General features: G+C 60.5%; 1 protein-coding gene across 1 annotated transcript in view; it reads left to right on the top strand.

Annotated features, from left to right (window-relative positions):
• Window positions 1-3,000: 3,000 nt before the first annotated feature.
• Window positions 3,001-15,869, top strand: part of WNT6 (Wnt family member 6) — a 30,327-nt gene continuing 17,458 nt past the window's right edge. The window contains exon 1 of the mRNA XM_073304680.2: window positions 3,001-3,157. Coding sequence (XP_073160781.1) covers window positions 3,081-3,157 — 77 coding nt within the window. The 5' untranslated portion in view covers window positions 3,001-3,080. The remainder of the gene's footprint in view (window positions 3,158-15,869) is intronic.

The following is a 15,869-nucleotide window of genomic DNA, read 5'->3' as shown; positions in this document are numbered from 1 at the left end:
AGTGGCGTGACTGACAGCAGTCAAGGTGTGCTTCATCCTGTCCCCGTGGGGAGAGCCGCACGTGCAAGGAACTGGTTTGTTCTTGCAGGATTTGGTTGTTTTAATGCTCAGGTCGCGTGGTGTTTCCAGGCGAGGAGGCCGGGGGAAGAATGCATCTGGCATGTGGAGCAGGGCTGGGCTGGTCCTTGGTTCCTAGGGGGGCTCGTTCTGCAGTCTGGGACTGGCCCCCAAGGACCCTCTGCCTTCTGCCCAGATGGCAGAACGTCCCACGGGGCCAGAGGAGCAGAGTTGTCATCCACAGTCCCCATCCGATGCCAGGTGCCCAGCCCCACAAAGTATAATGCTCAACCTCCCCATCCCCCACATAGTGTGCACCCTGCCCCCCCCCATGGCTAGGTGCCCACCCCCTGTGCCCTGGTTCCCCAGCCCCCGGGGTGCCCACCTCCCTGACTCCCTGAGTGCTCCAGGGTGCTGGAAGAGTGAAGCTGCCAACAATGGGCTGGGTTTGATCCCGGGAGTCCTGGCCACTGAGTGCTTGAAGATAAGGACCAAGACCTTGACCTTGATATGGCTGCAAAAGAGTCTACACTGCCTGGGGCAGAGATACGGTGCTGGCTCCACACACACGCCCGGCGGTTCCCAGGGGAACTCCAGCGGTGGCCGAGCAGCTCGCTTCACTTCACTTCAGCCCAGTGGTTTTCAACCCGGGGTCCACGGCCCCTGGCGGCCCTCCGACAGTGGGTCCGCACCCCCTTTGAAATTGTTGAGGGGTCCGCAAATGAAGAAAAGTGGAAACTCCTGGTTCAGTTTAAACCTGGTCTGAAACTAAACTGAAATAAGAGCGTCCACACAGCCTGGTGCACTGCCTTGTGTCAGTTTAAAATCACACCCACATTAAATTGGCCCAACTCTGGGAGGGAGATCTGGGGCATCATCCCCCGGGAAAGGGCCGCACCACGTTAGGGAGATGGATCCACCCCAGGAATTATCCCCCAGGGGCTCAGGGCATTTCAAACAAGACAAAGGAGCGGCCAAGGTTCTGTAGGAGCCACTCCTGCTGGGGGGACACAGGGGAGCGATGAGAGGGGACCGGAGGGACCAGAGGAGCACGGGGTCTCCCATCTCCTGAGCCGGATTCTCCGCCAGCCCCCTGCGATTCCCTTTGCTCCTGCACTGGGCTGTCCCCTTTCCCTTTCTTCCTCGCACTGGCTCTTCTCCACCTTCCTCTCGTCTCCCTCCTTTCACATTCTAACCCTCCCCTTGAAAACGGCTGCGGGGCGGGGGGAGGTTCCAGGGATATCCCGCAGGGAGGGGGAGCAGGGGCGCTGGGAGCCGGGAAAATCTCTGGTCAGTGTCTTGGAGGATGGGGGGACTTAGGGGGTGGATCACCTCTGAAGCACCCTGTGGCCTGGCCAGCAGCTCAGGACATAAGGGCTTGTTCGGCCCTGAAGTGCTCTCAATGGTTTGGGCCAGCTTGGCTCAGTTGGGCTCCGAATGGCTGGCTGGCCTATCAGAGCTCACTGGGAGTAACTCCTCAGGGCTGGGTGCTGCAGGGGCATGGAGTCGGGCACAACTCTGCCAGGCTGGGTCCAGGGGGCCGGGCACCGCTCTGGCAGGCTGGGGCCATGGGGCTGGAACTGCTCTGCCATGGTGCGGCTAGGGACCGGGCACCGCTCTGCCAGGCTGGGGCCCTGGGGCTGGGCACTGCTTTGCCAGGCTGGGTCCAGGGGGCCAGGCACCACTCTGCCAAGCTGGGACCAGGGGTCCGGGCACTGCTCCACCAGGCTGGGTCCAGGGGCCAGAGACCGTTCCGGCAGGCTGGGGCTGGGTGGCTGGGCACTGCTCTGCCAGGCTGGGTTCGGGGGTCCGGACACCGTTGTGCCAGGCCAGGTTCAGGGGTCCAGGCACCGCTCCGCCAGGCTGGGTCCAGGGGCCGGGCACTGCTCCGCCAGGCTGGGTTCGGGGGCCTGGGCACTGCTCTGCGGGGCTGGGGCTTGGTAGCCGGGCACCGCTCTGCCAGGCTGGGTTCGGGGGTCTGGGCACCACTCCACCAGGCTGGGTTCAGGGGCCGGGCACCGCTCTGCCAGGCTGGGTCTCAGGGGGCCGGGCACCACTCTGCCAGGCTGGGTTCTGGGGTGCCGGGCACCGCTCTGCCAGGCTGGGTTCTGGGGTGCCAGGCACCGCTCCGCCAGGCTGGGTCTCGGGGGGCCGGGCACTGCTCCGCCAGGCTGCTTTCGGTGTTGCCGGGCACCGCTCCGCCAGGCTAAGTCCGGGCACCGCTCCGCCAGGCTGGGTTCGGGGGTCTGGGCACCACTCCACCAGGCTGGGTTCAGGGGCCGGGCACCGCTCCGCCAGGCTGGGTTCAGGGGCCGGGCACTGCTCTGCCAGGCTGGGTTCAGGGGCCGGGCACCGCTCTGCCAGGCTGGGTTCAGGGGCCGGGCACCGCTCTGCCAGGCTGGGTTCAGGGGCTGGGCACCGCTCTGCCAGGCTGGGTTCAGGGGCCGGGCACCACTCCACCAGGCTGGGTTCAGGGGCCGGGCACCGCTCCGCCAGGCTGGGTTCGGGGGTCTGGGCACCACTCCACCAGGCTGGGTTCAGGGGCCGGGCACCGCTCTGCCAGGCTGGGTTCAGGGGCCGGGCACCGCTCCGCCAGGCTGGGTTCAGGGGCCGGGCACCGCTCCGCCAGGCTGGGTTCGGGGTTGCCGGGCACCGCTCCGCCAGGCTAAGTCCGGGCACCGCTCCGCCAGGCTGGGCGCTCCCGGGGCCGGGGCGCTGCGCTCCGCCCGGCGCGGCTCGGTGCCCCGGGGCTCGGGAATCGCTGCGCTCCCGGAATTGGCGCTCGCCATCCCTCCCCCCCCCCCCCCGCCTCGTCCCCTCGGGCTCCGGTTTCCTTGGCGGAGGCAGATGCTTTCGCAGCCCGGTCCCTCCTCCTCCGGAGCCGCCTGCGAGCCTGCCCCAGCCCCTGGCTCCGCGCCGCCCGCCCGCTCCAGCCCCGGAGCCCCGCGCCGCCCCGGACAAGGCAGCCGGGGACCGCGGGTGGCAGCTCGCCGCGCTCTACCTGAGCCGCGCCGCGCTCCAGGATGCTGCCCCCGTCCCGCACCCAGCTGGGGCTGTTCTTCATCCTACTCTGCCCCGCCAACATCATCGGGCTCTGGTGGTGAGTAGCCGGGACCGGGGCGGGACGGGACGGCGGCAGCGCGGGGTCTCCTCCGCCCCAGCCCCTGGTCCCCCTCCCGGAGCCCCGTGGCCAAGGAGCGCTCACCTCCGGGACAGGGGGGAGCGGAGACTCCCAGCCCGAGACCTGCCGGCTTCTGCCCTCAGCCGCGCCGGTGTCAATCTGGAGTCAGACCCGCTGGAATCCGGGGAGCTAGGTGAGGCTTACTCCGCGACAAATCGGCGGCGTGGCGCGGCGTTTACACCCAGGGGCATCGGTTCAAGGACGTTCTTCGGGAGGGGATGGGGGAAAGTTGTGTGAGCACATCCAGCCTTACATCGGATTAAATCGTATCCTGCAAAATCGGAAGGAGTGGAGCATATAAACCTGTGAAAAGTCGGGGGTGGGGGCAATTGCCTTGCTTGCCGCATAGCCCCCTCTTACACAGCTGCTGGGGGCATTCCTCGGGAGCTGGGGAGCTGCAGGGGTATTGGTGGAGTTTCTCCGAGTTTATCCAGCTGCTGGGGGAGTTATTCATGAGGGTTGGGGCAGTTACTCCGGCGTTGGAGGAGTTACTCAGGTTCACACAGCTGCTGGGGGAGTTACTCGGGCTTGGGGGGGTTACTCAGAGTTCACACCGCTGGTGGGGGAGTTACTCAGGGTTCACACCGCTGGTGGGGGAGTTACTCGGGCGTTGGGGGAGTTACTCAGAGTTCCCACCGCTGGTGGGGGAGTTACTCAGAGTTCACACAGCTGGTGGGGGAGTTACTCAGGGTTCACACCGCTGGTGGGGGAGTTACTCGGGCGTTGGGGGAGTTACTCAGAGTTCACACAGCTGGTGGGGGAGTTACTCGGGCGTTGGGGGAGTTACTCAGGGTTCACACAGCTGGCGGGGGAGTTACTCGGGCGTTGGGGGAGTTACTCAGGGTTCACACAGCTGGTGGGGAGTTACTCGGGCGTTGGGGGAGTTACTCAGGGTTCACACAGCTGGTGGGGGAGTTACTCAGGGTTCACACAGCTGGTGGGGGAGTTATTCGGGCATTGGGGGGGTTACTCAGGGTTCACACCACTGGTGGGGGAGTTACTTGGGCGTTGGGGGAGTTACTGAGGGTTCACACAGCTGGTGGGGGAGTTACTCGGGCATTGGGGGAGTTACTCAGGGTTCACACCGCTGGTGGGGGAGTTATTCGGGCATTGGGGGGGTTACTCAGAGTTCACACCGCTGGTGGGGGAGTTACTCAGGGTTCACACCACTGGTGGGGGAGTTACTCGGGCGTTGGGGGAGTTACTCAGAGTTCACACAGCTGGTGGGGGAGTTACTCAGGGTTCACACAGCTGGTGGGGGAGTTACTCAGGGTTCACACCGCTGGTGGGGGAGTTACTCAGGGTTCACACAGCTGGTGGGGGAGTTACTCAGGGTTCACACCACTGGTGGGGGAGTTACTCAGGGTTCACACCGCTGGTGGGGGAGTTACTCAGGGTTCACACCGCTGGTGGGGGAGTTATTCGGGCATTGGGGGGGTTACTCAGAGTTCACACCGCTGGTGGGGGAGTTACTCAGGGTTCACACCGCTGGTGGGGGAGTTATTCGGGCATTGGGGGGGTTACTCAGAGTTCACACCGCTGGTGGGGGAGTTACTCAGGGTTCACACCACTGGTGGGGGAGTTACTTGGGCGTTGGGGGAGTTACTCAGAGTTCCCACCGCTGGTGGGGGAGTTACTCAGGGTTCACACCACTGGTGGGGGAGTTACTCGGGCGTTGGGGGAGTTACTCAGAGTTCACACCGCTGGTGGGGGAGTTACTCGGGCGTTGGGGGAGTTACTCAGAGTTCCCACCGCTGGTGGGGGAGTTACTTGGGGTTTACATCGGTGGAGCTGGGATCAGTCCACAGGCCGTTGGAGGCAATGGGCTGAGCAAGGTGTGAGTAGCAGCTGTGCAAGGGTTTCAGGGTTTGCCCCCCTGGATCGGCGCCTTTGCAAGCCTGGGGGCGTCACGGAGTCCCCTCCCCTCCCTGCCTGCTCCTGTCTTCCCTCCAATAAGTCCACTTTAATTAAAAGGCGGGGGCTAGCGTGAGGCGACCTCCCCCCCCCCGAGCCTGCCCTGGCCTGGAGCAGCAGGGACAAACCCCCCATTTGTAATGGTCCCTGCATCAAAGGCCCAGACTGCAAGGCAGGCTCCTGGCGGGGCGGGGGGGGGGGGAGAGATTCATGACAGGAGCCGCAGCCGGGACCAGCCTTGGAAAGCCCAGGGATCTGTCGAAACATGAACCATTTCAATCGAGGAAGAATTTTGCCGAGCCCGTCTTTATCCGCTTTTAAGTGCTTGGATTCCAGCCCCTGCCGTGCAGCCCGGGCCATAATTCATGCTCTGCGGCGATTCATCTCCACACTGTCACATGCTCCTGACCCCGAACATAAAGCTCGCCTCCCCCTCTCCCTCCCCTTGCCCTCCCAGCCAGAGCTGCCTTAGCCCGCTGCTGGGTCCCCTTCGCCAGGAAAGGGCAGGTTGCAGCCCAGACAGTGGCAGGAAAGTTTGGGAGAAACAGACCCTGGTTTCAATTAGCAGAGCAGCACTGAAGGATCTGGCCCTTTACTCTGTAGCATTTCAGTAGGACCTACTGTATTTGTCTACCAGGGAAGAAGGAGCTCAAGGGACACAGAGACGCAGCTGCACTGGAATTTTGCTGCAGGGGATGGTGTACGGGGCATATAGGCATCCACAAGTATTTATTAGGGCAGGGTGTACACAGAGCCCAGGTATGCAATGGCAAACATTTATCCTCCTGGAGGCAGCCTCCCATGGTGACTGACAGATTTACCTTTTCTCCTCCTGGCTATTTCTCAGTCTGTTGCTTAATGCATCACTCTGTCTCTTGATCTCGGCTTGCTCTTATCATCCTGAGACTAGCAATGCTTCAGCACAGCCCCTTGAGCTAGCGATGGCAACCGCAAAGCACGCTGGTGCAGCCAGCTCTGGGGAGGAGCGCAGCAGCCTGGAACAGTATCACCTGGCAGTGTATTTCGGATGGAAAGTGATAAGAAATCCTGCATGCCATCGAAACTGCATGAGGGATAAAGTGGACAGAGAGAGAAACTGTGGCCCCATTTAAATCCATGGGCATTTACCCAGAACATGATTACTCCCACTGGAGTTTGGCCGGGACATCAGATTTAGCACCCCACTCTCAGAGAGAGTGCTACAGGGTCTTGGATGGTAGTGGGGTCTGGATTTTGCGTCTCATCTAAAAGATGGCTCGTATTATTGCGAGGGGCCGTGTTGTGTGTGTTGGCTGTGCCGGCATGGGGAGATTAGGGGGAGAATGTAGATCAGGGCGAAGAGTCAGCCAGTGCTGGTTTCTCATTGCAAACAACGTGACCAAACACCAACACTCAGCAAAGAATCACAAATCGTCATGCAAGAATATTGAGCGCTACACAGCCCACCCTGGGTCCTCACGCCCGGCCCTGCAAGGGGGAATTAGTCCCCAGCGAACAGCAGTTGTGTGCGAGACCACATGCTAGAATAAAACTACATGGGCCAGATCCTCAGCTAGCGTACGTCAGTCTGGCCCTCCGGGGAAGAAGCGACCCACCCATCGACACTCTGCCCACGCTTAGATGAAGCTCAGGCAGAGGGGACTTGCTCCGACATTATCTGTTTGTGCGACTTGCTCCTACATTATCCCCCTCTCAGGCCCCAGGGATCCTGAACACCAGCTGCAACATCCCAGCTAAAGCGTCCTTGCTCCCCCGCCGACTGGGAGAAGGTCACTCTACCTGCCATGGACCGAAGCCATGGGGGGCCCTGGACACTCAGAGGAACGCCCGGGTTATCCTCCTCGAATGGCTGTGGGAATTTCAAAGGGCTAGGTCTATGCTGGGATGTTCCCCACAGCAGAGATCCCTCACCCCACTCTGGACTCCAGCTTGAACCGTTGATGTCTGTGGCAGACAGGTGATTAGTGCCCGGGGGGGCAGGTTCAGGCTCTGGCAGAGCCGGACCCCAGCCGGCAGCACACGTGCCGGGTGCTTGGCCACGGTGGTGCACTCTGGGCTGAGTTCTGTACTCTGGACGGATTGATAGTGCTTTGGGGGAAGGCAGCCTGGTCCAGTGGGTAGAGCACTGGACTAGCCTGTGGCCTGTTTCTGCTTTTGCCCCAGACCTGCGTGAGCCACCACCCCTCTCTGTGTCTCTGTTTCTCCTTCCACCATTCATCTGCCCGGGGTATTTCAAACGAATCCCTTCAGGGCGGTGACTGTCTGTCCAGCCCCTCACATGGGGGCACTGACCTTGGCTGGCTACTGTAACCGTGGACAATGGTTTAGCCAGGCCAGAAAATGAAGGCCCCGGGGCTCTTCTTCCACGGCCAAGCGGCCTGCCCCACTCCCCCTGGCTGAGTCTGCTGCCTGATGAAACACGGGGGAAAACTGGAGCGAGTTTTAAAACCTGTCACCTTCCCGCCCCAAGGCGCAGCTTGCATTCAAGACGGGAGAGTGGCCGCCCAATGAAATCAACATGGGCTGAGCCAGTCGTCAGACAGGGGCTGTCCGTCCCGCTGCCTCCCCCGGCTTGAAGCGGTTCCCACCCCAGCCAGGGTTTGCGGTTCGGTTCGGTGGCTCTCAGAGCCCACACTGGTTGACGCGGGCCAGCAGCCCGGAGCTGCGGCGGGATTTTCCCCGGGCCGCGAGCAGGCGTGGAATTGCACTCTGAGCTACAGCCAGCTGGGCTGAGAATGCACCCCGCAAGGGGTGTTTTCCCTTCAATAGCCATCCTGCTCCGGGCTCTTGTTCGCTGGGACTCTGCAGGGACGTCCCAGGGACGTGCCGGCTTCAGGAAAGCTGCATCGAGCGGTTGGGGCAGGTTTCGCCTGACAAAATGAAGCAAATCCCTCTGGTTACCTCAGAATACCTAGAATGGGTCCCCCGCTGAGGGGGCAGGGGGCTGGGGAAAAGGTTCCCCTTGTTCTCCGGCTCCCTTTCCCCCTCCTTCCCTTTCATGGCTATTTCTTCTGCTCCCTCTCTCTAGCGGGCGGCGCCCTGAACTCTGCAGGTCTCAGAGAGGTCGGGCATGATGGGGTTAATTATAGGTGCTCCCAGGTGCGGGAGAAAGGTAGCGCTGGACTGCTACTAATAACCTCATGTCCCAACGCTGGGCACTGAGCACAGAAGGAAACCTTTCACCGTCCACAACATTTCAACCCCTCCGCCTTTTTAGCTGCTTTGTGTGTCTCATCCCCGCTGACTCCTCTCCTCCTGTAAACCAGCCCCTTCATTTCTCGCTCCCCCACTTGGTTCTCTTCGGACCCACTCCTTTCCTTGCTCCACCACACACTGGACTGGATTCCGCGCCGTCCCCCCAGGTGTAAACCCACAGGCGCGCCATTCCATGGTCGCTGCAGATCAGTGCCCACCCCGTGGACCAGCCCGACTCCATCCCTGGGTCACTGGGACACGTGCTCGGCTGCGGTTGGCACAGCAGGTTCCGTCTGCGTGCAAGGCCGCGCTGGGCGCTGGACGTCACTAGGAAGCACGGGGGCCACGGGGAAGCTCACAGGACAGGTGAACTCAGTTTTCCAGAAGCTCAGAGAAGGTTCAGGTTGGGCTTAGGGCAAGATTCAGACCAGCTCTTATGTTATACGAGCCCCTTTGCCTGGCCCTTAATGTACACGTCAAATACCCGAGTTCACACGCACGCCTCCTGCGGCCGACACAGTCACCCGGCTCAGAGCAGCATCTCTACATTATTTCACCTGCACACGCTCCCCAGCTCTCCTATTTCTTCTCTCGCTCACGCGCCAATTCTCACTCAGATCCGCTTCCGAGCCCCTGCAGACCGACAGACACAGGTGTACACATGGGAGCTGCAACCCTCGAGTTAAAGCTGCCCTTGGTCCAGATTCGGCTCTTGTCTACATGAGGATAAATCAGGAGCAGGTCCACTGGAGTGAATTCTGGTATGGATCTAGAGCAAGGCAGCACCAGCCACTCAGTTTAGAGTCACTCGTAACTTTACAGCACTTTCACCTCGCGCTGAGATTTTCCAGGCCTGCTTTTAGCCTGGGGGTGGAGTTTGGGGGACATGTTGATTCTGCGAAAGAAATACGCTTCCCATTGCATCAGAAAATCCTGGTGATCTGCTTTTAAACAGCTCTGCTATTGGGAGTCTTGTGTTTGGGCCTTCACTGTGCTGGGCGCTGCGCAGCCCTGGAATAACAGCCAGGGCTCGCAGCAGGTTGGCTGGGGCTGGAAAGCTGCATGTTAGCAGGAAATTAGTCCGGGGAAAGGCTTTGGAGTGTTGTGGTTCCCTCTGCTTGTAGTGTACAAGCGTGTGTTGAGAACTCGGCGAACGGCGCTTTTGCTGCTCCAGAAGAGGGCAGAGTTAAGGTTACACTCAGCAATGTCAGCATTTCCTATCTTCTGTGCTAATTGATGTTGTCCTAGCATAGCGTCGGTGTGTGCCACCTACCTGTGGCCGTGACATAGCTATGAGAAACAACAGGGCCCTGTGACAAGGTTTACTCCATCCTTTCCCAGTGTGTCCTGCCCCTTGGACTCACCGACACTTTGCCCACTAATCTGTCTCAGCTGGGACTACCTTCACCACGCCAGACCTCTGGGCAGCGGTGGATCTCGCCCTCGCTACTTGGTGATCCTGCTGGGCTGGAAAGGGAGTTTTAGACCATCGGGAGAGGGATGTTCCCGGCTTCGCAGTGGGACGCAGCGGGCTTGCTTCTAGCCCTGCAAGTCCCAAGCAAGAAGGCCTGGCAGTCTAGAAAAGCGACTCTTGGCTGCTTCTCGAGGCACTGATGGCTCTTCGGAGCCCTGCACAGCTGGACTCAAGGCAGCGAAGGGATCAGTCGCCAACTGGAGACTCCGCACAGCCCTGTACGGAGCCGCTCTGCACAGTCCTGCATCCATCTGAAAGTACAGGGGCAGACGTGAATCTGGCCAATCTGGGGCCAGCTAAGGACCCCAACTCTTGGGGAAAGTGGAGCCTCACAACCCCGTTCATCTAGGAGGAGAGGAAGATTGTGATCATTGGCACATGGTCTGGGGACGAGCCTTGGGTGGGTGGACTGTTACCGTCACCATGGGCTTTTGTACCTCCTTCGGCCAGCCGGGCACGAGGCAGGCATCTCTATGTCCCGCCACTCGCTTGCATGTGTCCTCCTGGTTTGCACAAGAAGCCAGGGTCCACGTGCACCATGCTCTCGTGAGCACTCAGAAGATGGCGGAGAGCAGGAAAACAGTCGGGATCAGAGAAGGGTCCATCCAGCCCAGTGCCCTGTCGCAGACGTGGCCAGCCCCAGCTGGTCCAGAGCAACAGCCCCCTTCTGGAACAAAAGGCCAGTGGGGGCAGGTTCCTCCTGAGCCCATAAAATGGGGGACTCACACCTGATGTTGGAGGGACTGTCCCATGGGTCATCAGCCTTATCTCATCTTATCATCGGCGTTTGGATCTGCTCTTGAATCCTGCTAAGCCCTTGGCTTCCATGATAACCTGTGGAACTCACTGCAACTAGGTAACCAGCAGTGTGAGAGTATCAACCCTTTTATCCACTTTGAATTTGGTGCCTCTTGCTTTCACTGCATGTTCCCTTGTTCTCTCATGAGAGAGAGTGAATAGCAGCCCCGATCTACCTTTTCTAGTATCTAGAAGATGCACGTTCTAGTGGGTCTGAGCGGGGGAGCCTGTGATCCAGGACTCTGAGTTCTTGTCCTTGCTTAGGGTGAAGACATTCTTCCCAGGGTGCTTAATCCATAGGATTAGGAGCCCCTGACTGCACCTTAGACTTGCTGTGCGATTTTATTCAAATCACTAAAATTGCCCCGTGCCTCAGTTTCCCCATCCATAAAATGGGGCAATGATACTCAAGCCACAGGGCTTAAGTGATGAATATTTGTAAAGAGCTTCAAGCTTCTCAGATGGAAGGTGCTATTGGCAGGAGCTGCTGGATTTTAGTCCAAGTGATGATTTGCCAATAGGATGAGTCACCCGGCCACGTGACTTTTCGGCCAGTTGTATAAGTGCACGCATATGACCTTCAGTGAGCCATATTCCAGTTAGCTGCTTCCCCACAACTGCCTTGCGTGTAAAGCAATGCAGCTGACAGAGAGGTCCCTATGTTAAGGAGCACATGGGAGCGAGTCACAGTCTGGGAATAAATCACTAATTCCACAGGGCTCCTTGCAGGCTGGTGGGGTTTCTGACGCAGCCCAGGGGACGATCAAGCCAACCCAGCCTGCTGTGATGCCAGTTTGGGCAACGGCATCGAGGGTTCGTGGGGCGCCCCAGCCCCCCATCTCAATGCAGTTAGCCACGTCTCCCCTCGTCCGGCGTGACAACCAGAGGGGACTAGGCTGGGCTAGGAGACCCAGCGGGGGCTGTGATGCCAGGAGCTGGCTGGCAGGCAGTGCAGAAGGGCTGGAGAGAGCTGGGGCCGCAGGAGCAGAGGAACCACCTTCCAGGAAGGAGGGCAAAGCAGAAGCCATCAAAGCCCCCTATGTGACGGGAGGGGACCCGATTCTCCCATGTGGGCCCAGCTCCACCAGTGTCCCCATCACTCAGCCCTGCAACCCCAGGGACTTGTCTTTGGCACATCCCGGCCATGGCCAGGCCTTGCTGCGGCTTCTCCACAAGGTGAGACTGTGCGATCTGCCCCCAGGCCGTCTTTGGCTCCCACCTTGACTCCAACCCCGAGCCCAGTCCCTAGGAACTGCACCTGTTAGGGGGCCGGGCTCAGCAGAAGCCCTTCAGCACGAGTCCTTTGCCAATTCAGGGCCAGGATCGCCTCCCTCCCCCAGGACTCCAGCCACATGGCCGCCCCCTTCAAACCCCTTCACTGACTCCCCCATCTCAAAGTGATGTATTCCCACCGCCCCCCAGCCTCGCTCAGATATTCATCCGCTTCTCCACCACACCCCAGGCCTTGTCCCTGGTGACCCCTCTAGCCGGACGCCCTGCAGGAACGGCGCCGTAAGGCCCCGCCTCTCCCCTCACCTGGACTCACATCCATGTGTCCACAAGCCGTTAGCCAGCTGCTCTTGCCACGGGTAGATTGTCCACAGATCTGGCGGCCCCACCGAGAGCGACAGTTGCCTGCCACTTGCATTTTAAGACCCTGCTGTCGGTTGTTTATCACTTTGCCAGATTTTACCAAGTCTGGCTGAAGTCCTCCATGCTTGGCGTCTGCTTCCGGCTGAAATTTTGGGGAATGTTTCAGCAAGAAATGTCTCAGCCGGTGCTAAGAACAAGATCAGAGGATTAGACTAAGATTGCCCGTTTTACTGCCAATTCCTGTCGCTGTTTGGTTGAAATGTGCTAACGCCTCCATGCTTTGGAGCAGGGCCTTGCAATTTGGCAGTGGGGCGGGGGAATGTGCCTTGGTGTCAGAGATCTGCCTTTTGCCGTCGTGGCGAAAATCCACCAACACTTGGTCCAGACTTTAAGAAGAAACCCGCTTGCACATGCTCGGTAGAGACTTGTTAGCATTTGACAGCTAAATTCTCAGAAGATTCCATCTGCACTGAGCACGCTCCAGCCCCACGGCTCCGACACTAGACCAGAGAGTCCAGGCACCATCCCCACAGAGCGACTGAGCATGCTCCACCCCAGGGCTGCAGGGCTGACTAAGACTTTCCCTGCAATTGCTGCTCTCGGCTGCTGAGGTGCCGGGACTCAGAGCAGAGACAGTGCCGTCCGTGCAGAGCGGCGAGGGGCAGAGACAAGCTGCCACAAGGTGCTGGGTGGGGGCATGGTTTCCGTCCCCTTGGCTGGTGCCCAAGATGCTGGAGAAGGAGGCAGCCCCACTCAAATGCAGCGGGGACAAGAACCAGACTGGGCTGGGGGTGGGGTAAAGGGTTGATTGGGCCAGGCAGCCTGGGCTGGGGAGAAACTCACCGTGATGGGGCTGAGCCATTGCGGGCATTGGCCGGGGCAGGCTTCTGGGGAAAGAGCGTCTCTAATTCCGAGATCACAGCCCGTCTCGTCATGCAGACGCCCCGGGGGGCCGAGCTGAGGTTGCGTGGCCAGGCTTTGTCCTGGCGTTTCCGAGCTCTGGGCTTTGCAGCCTCAGCACCGCTCCTCTCCTGCAGTTTGTTGTGTGGCAGATTGAACCGGGTGAATCAGATTGCAGGCCCCTCCCCGGCTAGCGATGCGAGTTTGGGAGCTCGCTGGGGCAGGGACCGTGCCTTCCCAGACTGCCAACGGCGCCGCTGGGCACTGCTGGGAGATGAATACATATTTTTGAGTGTGCGCATCAGGAGTTTACCCCCCAAGATATCTGACTGGATTATGGGGAATTTTGCACTCACGAGAGACGGACCTCTCCACACACAGCTCTGCCGGTGCCCCTCACTCCCGACCCACAGCCCCCTGCTAGCCCTGCCCCACACACACCCGACAATGTACCAACTTCCTGACCGGCAGTAGCGATGGCATCCAGCCCTTGGGAGTCTCTGGGCAGATACGGGGAAATAGTGCCCAGCTGCCGGGTGGTGGGCGATTTCTGCTGGGGATGTGGCTGGGACTGACTGGCGCCGCTTCTGACCAAAGTCACGGTGCAAAGCCTGCACCCAGAGCCGCAGGGCTAGCCCCCTAACCTCTGGCAGCCCCTTGTCGGCCGAGATCCCCACATGCTGAGCTCAGCAGGGGCTTAGGAGCAGGAAGGATTAGTCTGTGTGCCGTAGCTCAGCCTGGAGCGGCGACCCCATCAGAACTCCCCGAGGGCCCGAACGCTTCCCGTTGGCTTCAGCGGGCCCCTCGCTGGGCTGCCTCAGCAGCGGGATAAGAACCGGGAGGCTGCGAGGGTTAGCAGACAGCTGTGCCTCAGTTTCCCCATCTGTGCCAGGAATGATGATGCTTTCCGCGCCTTGGGTCATTGCCACAAGTTACCAGGGGGCCTGGGGGATTCTCTGACCCTTTATAACCCCCACGTGTCCAAGGGAGCTGCTCCAGGAATGGCTTTGGGGCAGTTCTGTGGCCGGTGTCGTACAGCCGGTCAGTCTAGATGATCACCAGGGTCCCGCTGGCCTGGGAATCTAGGGATCTGTGCTGAATTAGTGACACGTCCCAGGAATGACAAACCTCCAGGGAACTGCCACTGCGGCAGGGAGTGGGTCAGTCCTTAGAAGGAAACAATGGGCCAGTGACTATGTGCGGTGCAACCGAACCTCTCCAGCTGCTTTCTGGCAGGGCCAAAACCCCAGCTGAGTTGCCTGGATTTTGTTCCCCTAAATGCCCCCTGCAGAGTGTGAGATCCACTCTCACTTCCCAGCCTAAGGCTTCGCGTTGCTGTGAGCTGTGACAGCTGCCGCCTTCCGCCCCAGAGGTAGCTGCATCTCCACAGCGAGCAGAGGGGCTCCTGTGGTGATCAACACTCTGTAAATGCCGAGGAGACTGAGCTCGCTTGGCAGCTTGTGCAGAGCGATACGGGCGAACGCTGGAGGGGCTGGTGAGCGAACCAGCCGGGCAGGGCCCAAGCCAAGAACAGGGGCAGCATCAGGGGGCTCGGCAGGGCCTGGCAGGGCCGTTCCCCTGCTCCTGGGGCATCCTCCCAGCCCCGCTCATTCCTGAGCGGGTCCCCTCACCGGGGCAGGGGGCGGAGTGGCCAGGAGGCAGGGGTGTGGCGTGTTAATTATAGATCCCCCCAGGTTCAGAGGGGAACAAGCTCAGACAGCCCAGGCTGCGGTGGAGGAGCCCTCGCCTCGCCCTCCCGCACGCCCCCCCCACCCCAGCTTTGAAAGGAAAACAACTCGCTGGATCCCAGCGACATCCCCTTGCGAGAGGCAGGAGCCCGACGGAAATGAATATCGCAGCTCGGCTTATGCCGGGCCGTCAGGGCAGCGGGAAGGAGGGCAGGCCTGATAAGGGGGCAGCTGAGCAGAATGGGGGGGGGCGGGTAGCCCTGGGCCATGTACTAAGGGCTGGGGGCGAGGGAGACCAGAGGCTCCGAAGCTCCCTGCGCTTGCTGGGCTGTGTGTGTCCCAGCCCTGCCGGGCCAGCAGGCCGGGGTGAGCTGCAGTTCGGCATTTGGTCCAACGGCCCTCGGGCTGGTTCATCATTTTCAGATGAGTACGGAGAGTCCTCTCTTAATGAAAGTCCGGGCCCCTCCAGCTCAGCCAGCCACGCCTCCAGAGAGACCCTGCCAATTCCCAGAGTACCTGACCCCCACGCGCCCCCCCAATCTCCCTCGCTCGCGCCATCCCCAGCACTCTCCGGAGCTGGGCAGCTCTGGGGACATGAAGCACGGAGAGACCACGGCCCAGAAAGGAACGGGAAGGAGCAGCTCGTGGTTCCTGTGCAGAGTCAGGGGACATGGGTCCTCGCCACAGGCCGAGGGTGATATATAATAGGGCCAACCTGGGGGCCTCACGCCCCCTCTTCGTGCCTCAGTTTCCCAATCTGGAAGCCCTGGGCTGTGATACCCTTGCCCCGTGTTGGGGCGGTGGGGTTCCTGCAGGAGAGGCTGGGAGCACTTTGCGATCCCTGGAGAGGGCAGGTTACCACCCATGTGTCTGTATGCACACCGCTGCGCTCTGCTGGATGGAGTGAGAATGGCGCCACCGCGGGTCATGGGCCCTGCGCACGGGGATTCGCTAATGCAGGAGAGACACTCATACGAGACCCTGGTCGTCAACAGCAGCTGCCCGGGTTCTGTAACCCAAGAACTAACCTATAGCCCTCTCCCTGCCAGGGCACCCAGTGGAGGAGCCA

This window comes from Lepidochelys kempii, chromosome 11 (genome assembly GCF_965140285.1).
Source record: "Lepidochelys kempii isolate rLepKem1 chromosome 11, rLepKem1.hap1, whole genome shotgun sequence".
In the NCBI taxonomy this organism is placed as follows: Eukaryota; Metazoa; Chordata; order Testudines; family Cheloniidae; genus Lepidochelys; species Lepidochelys kempii.
Note: the sequence above shows the minus strand (reverse complement) of the source record. Positions and strands in the feature narration are given on the sequence as shown.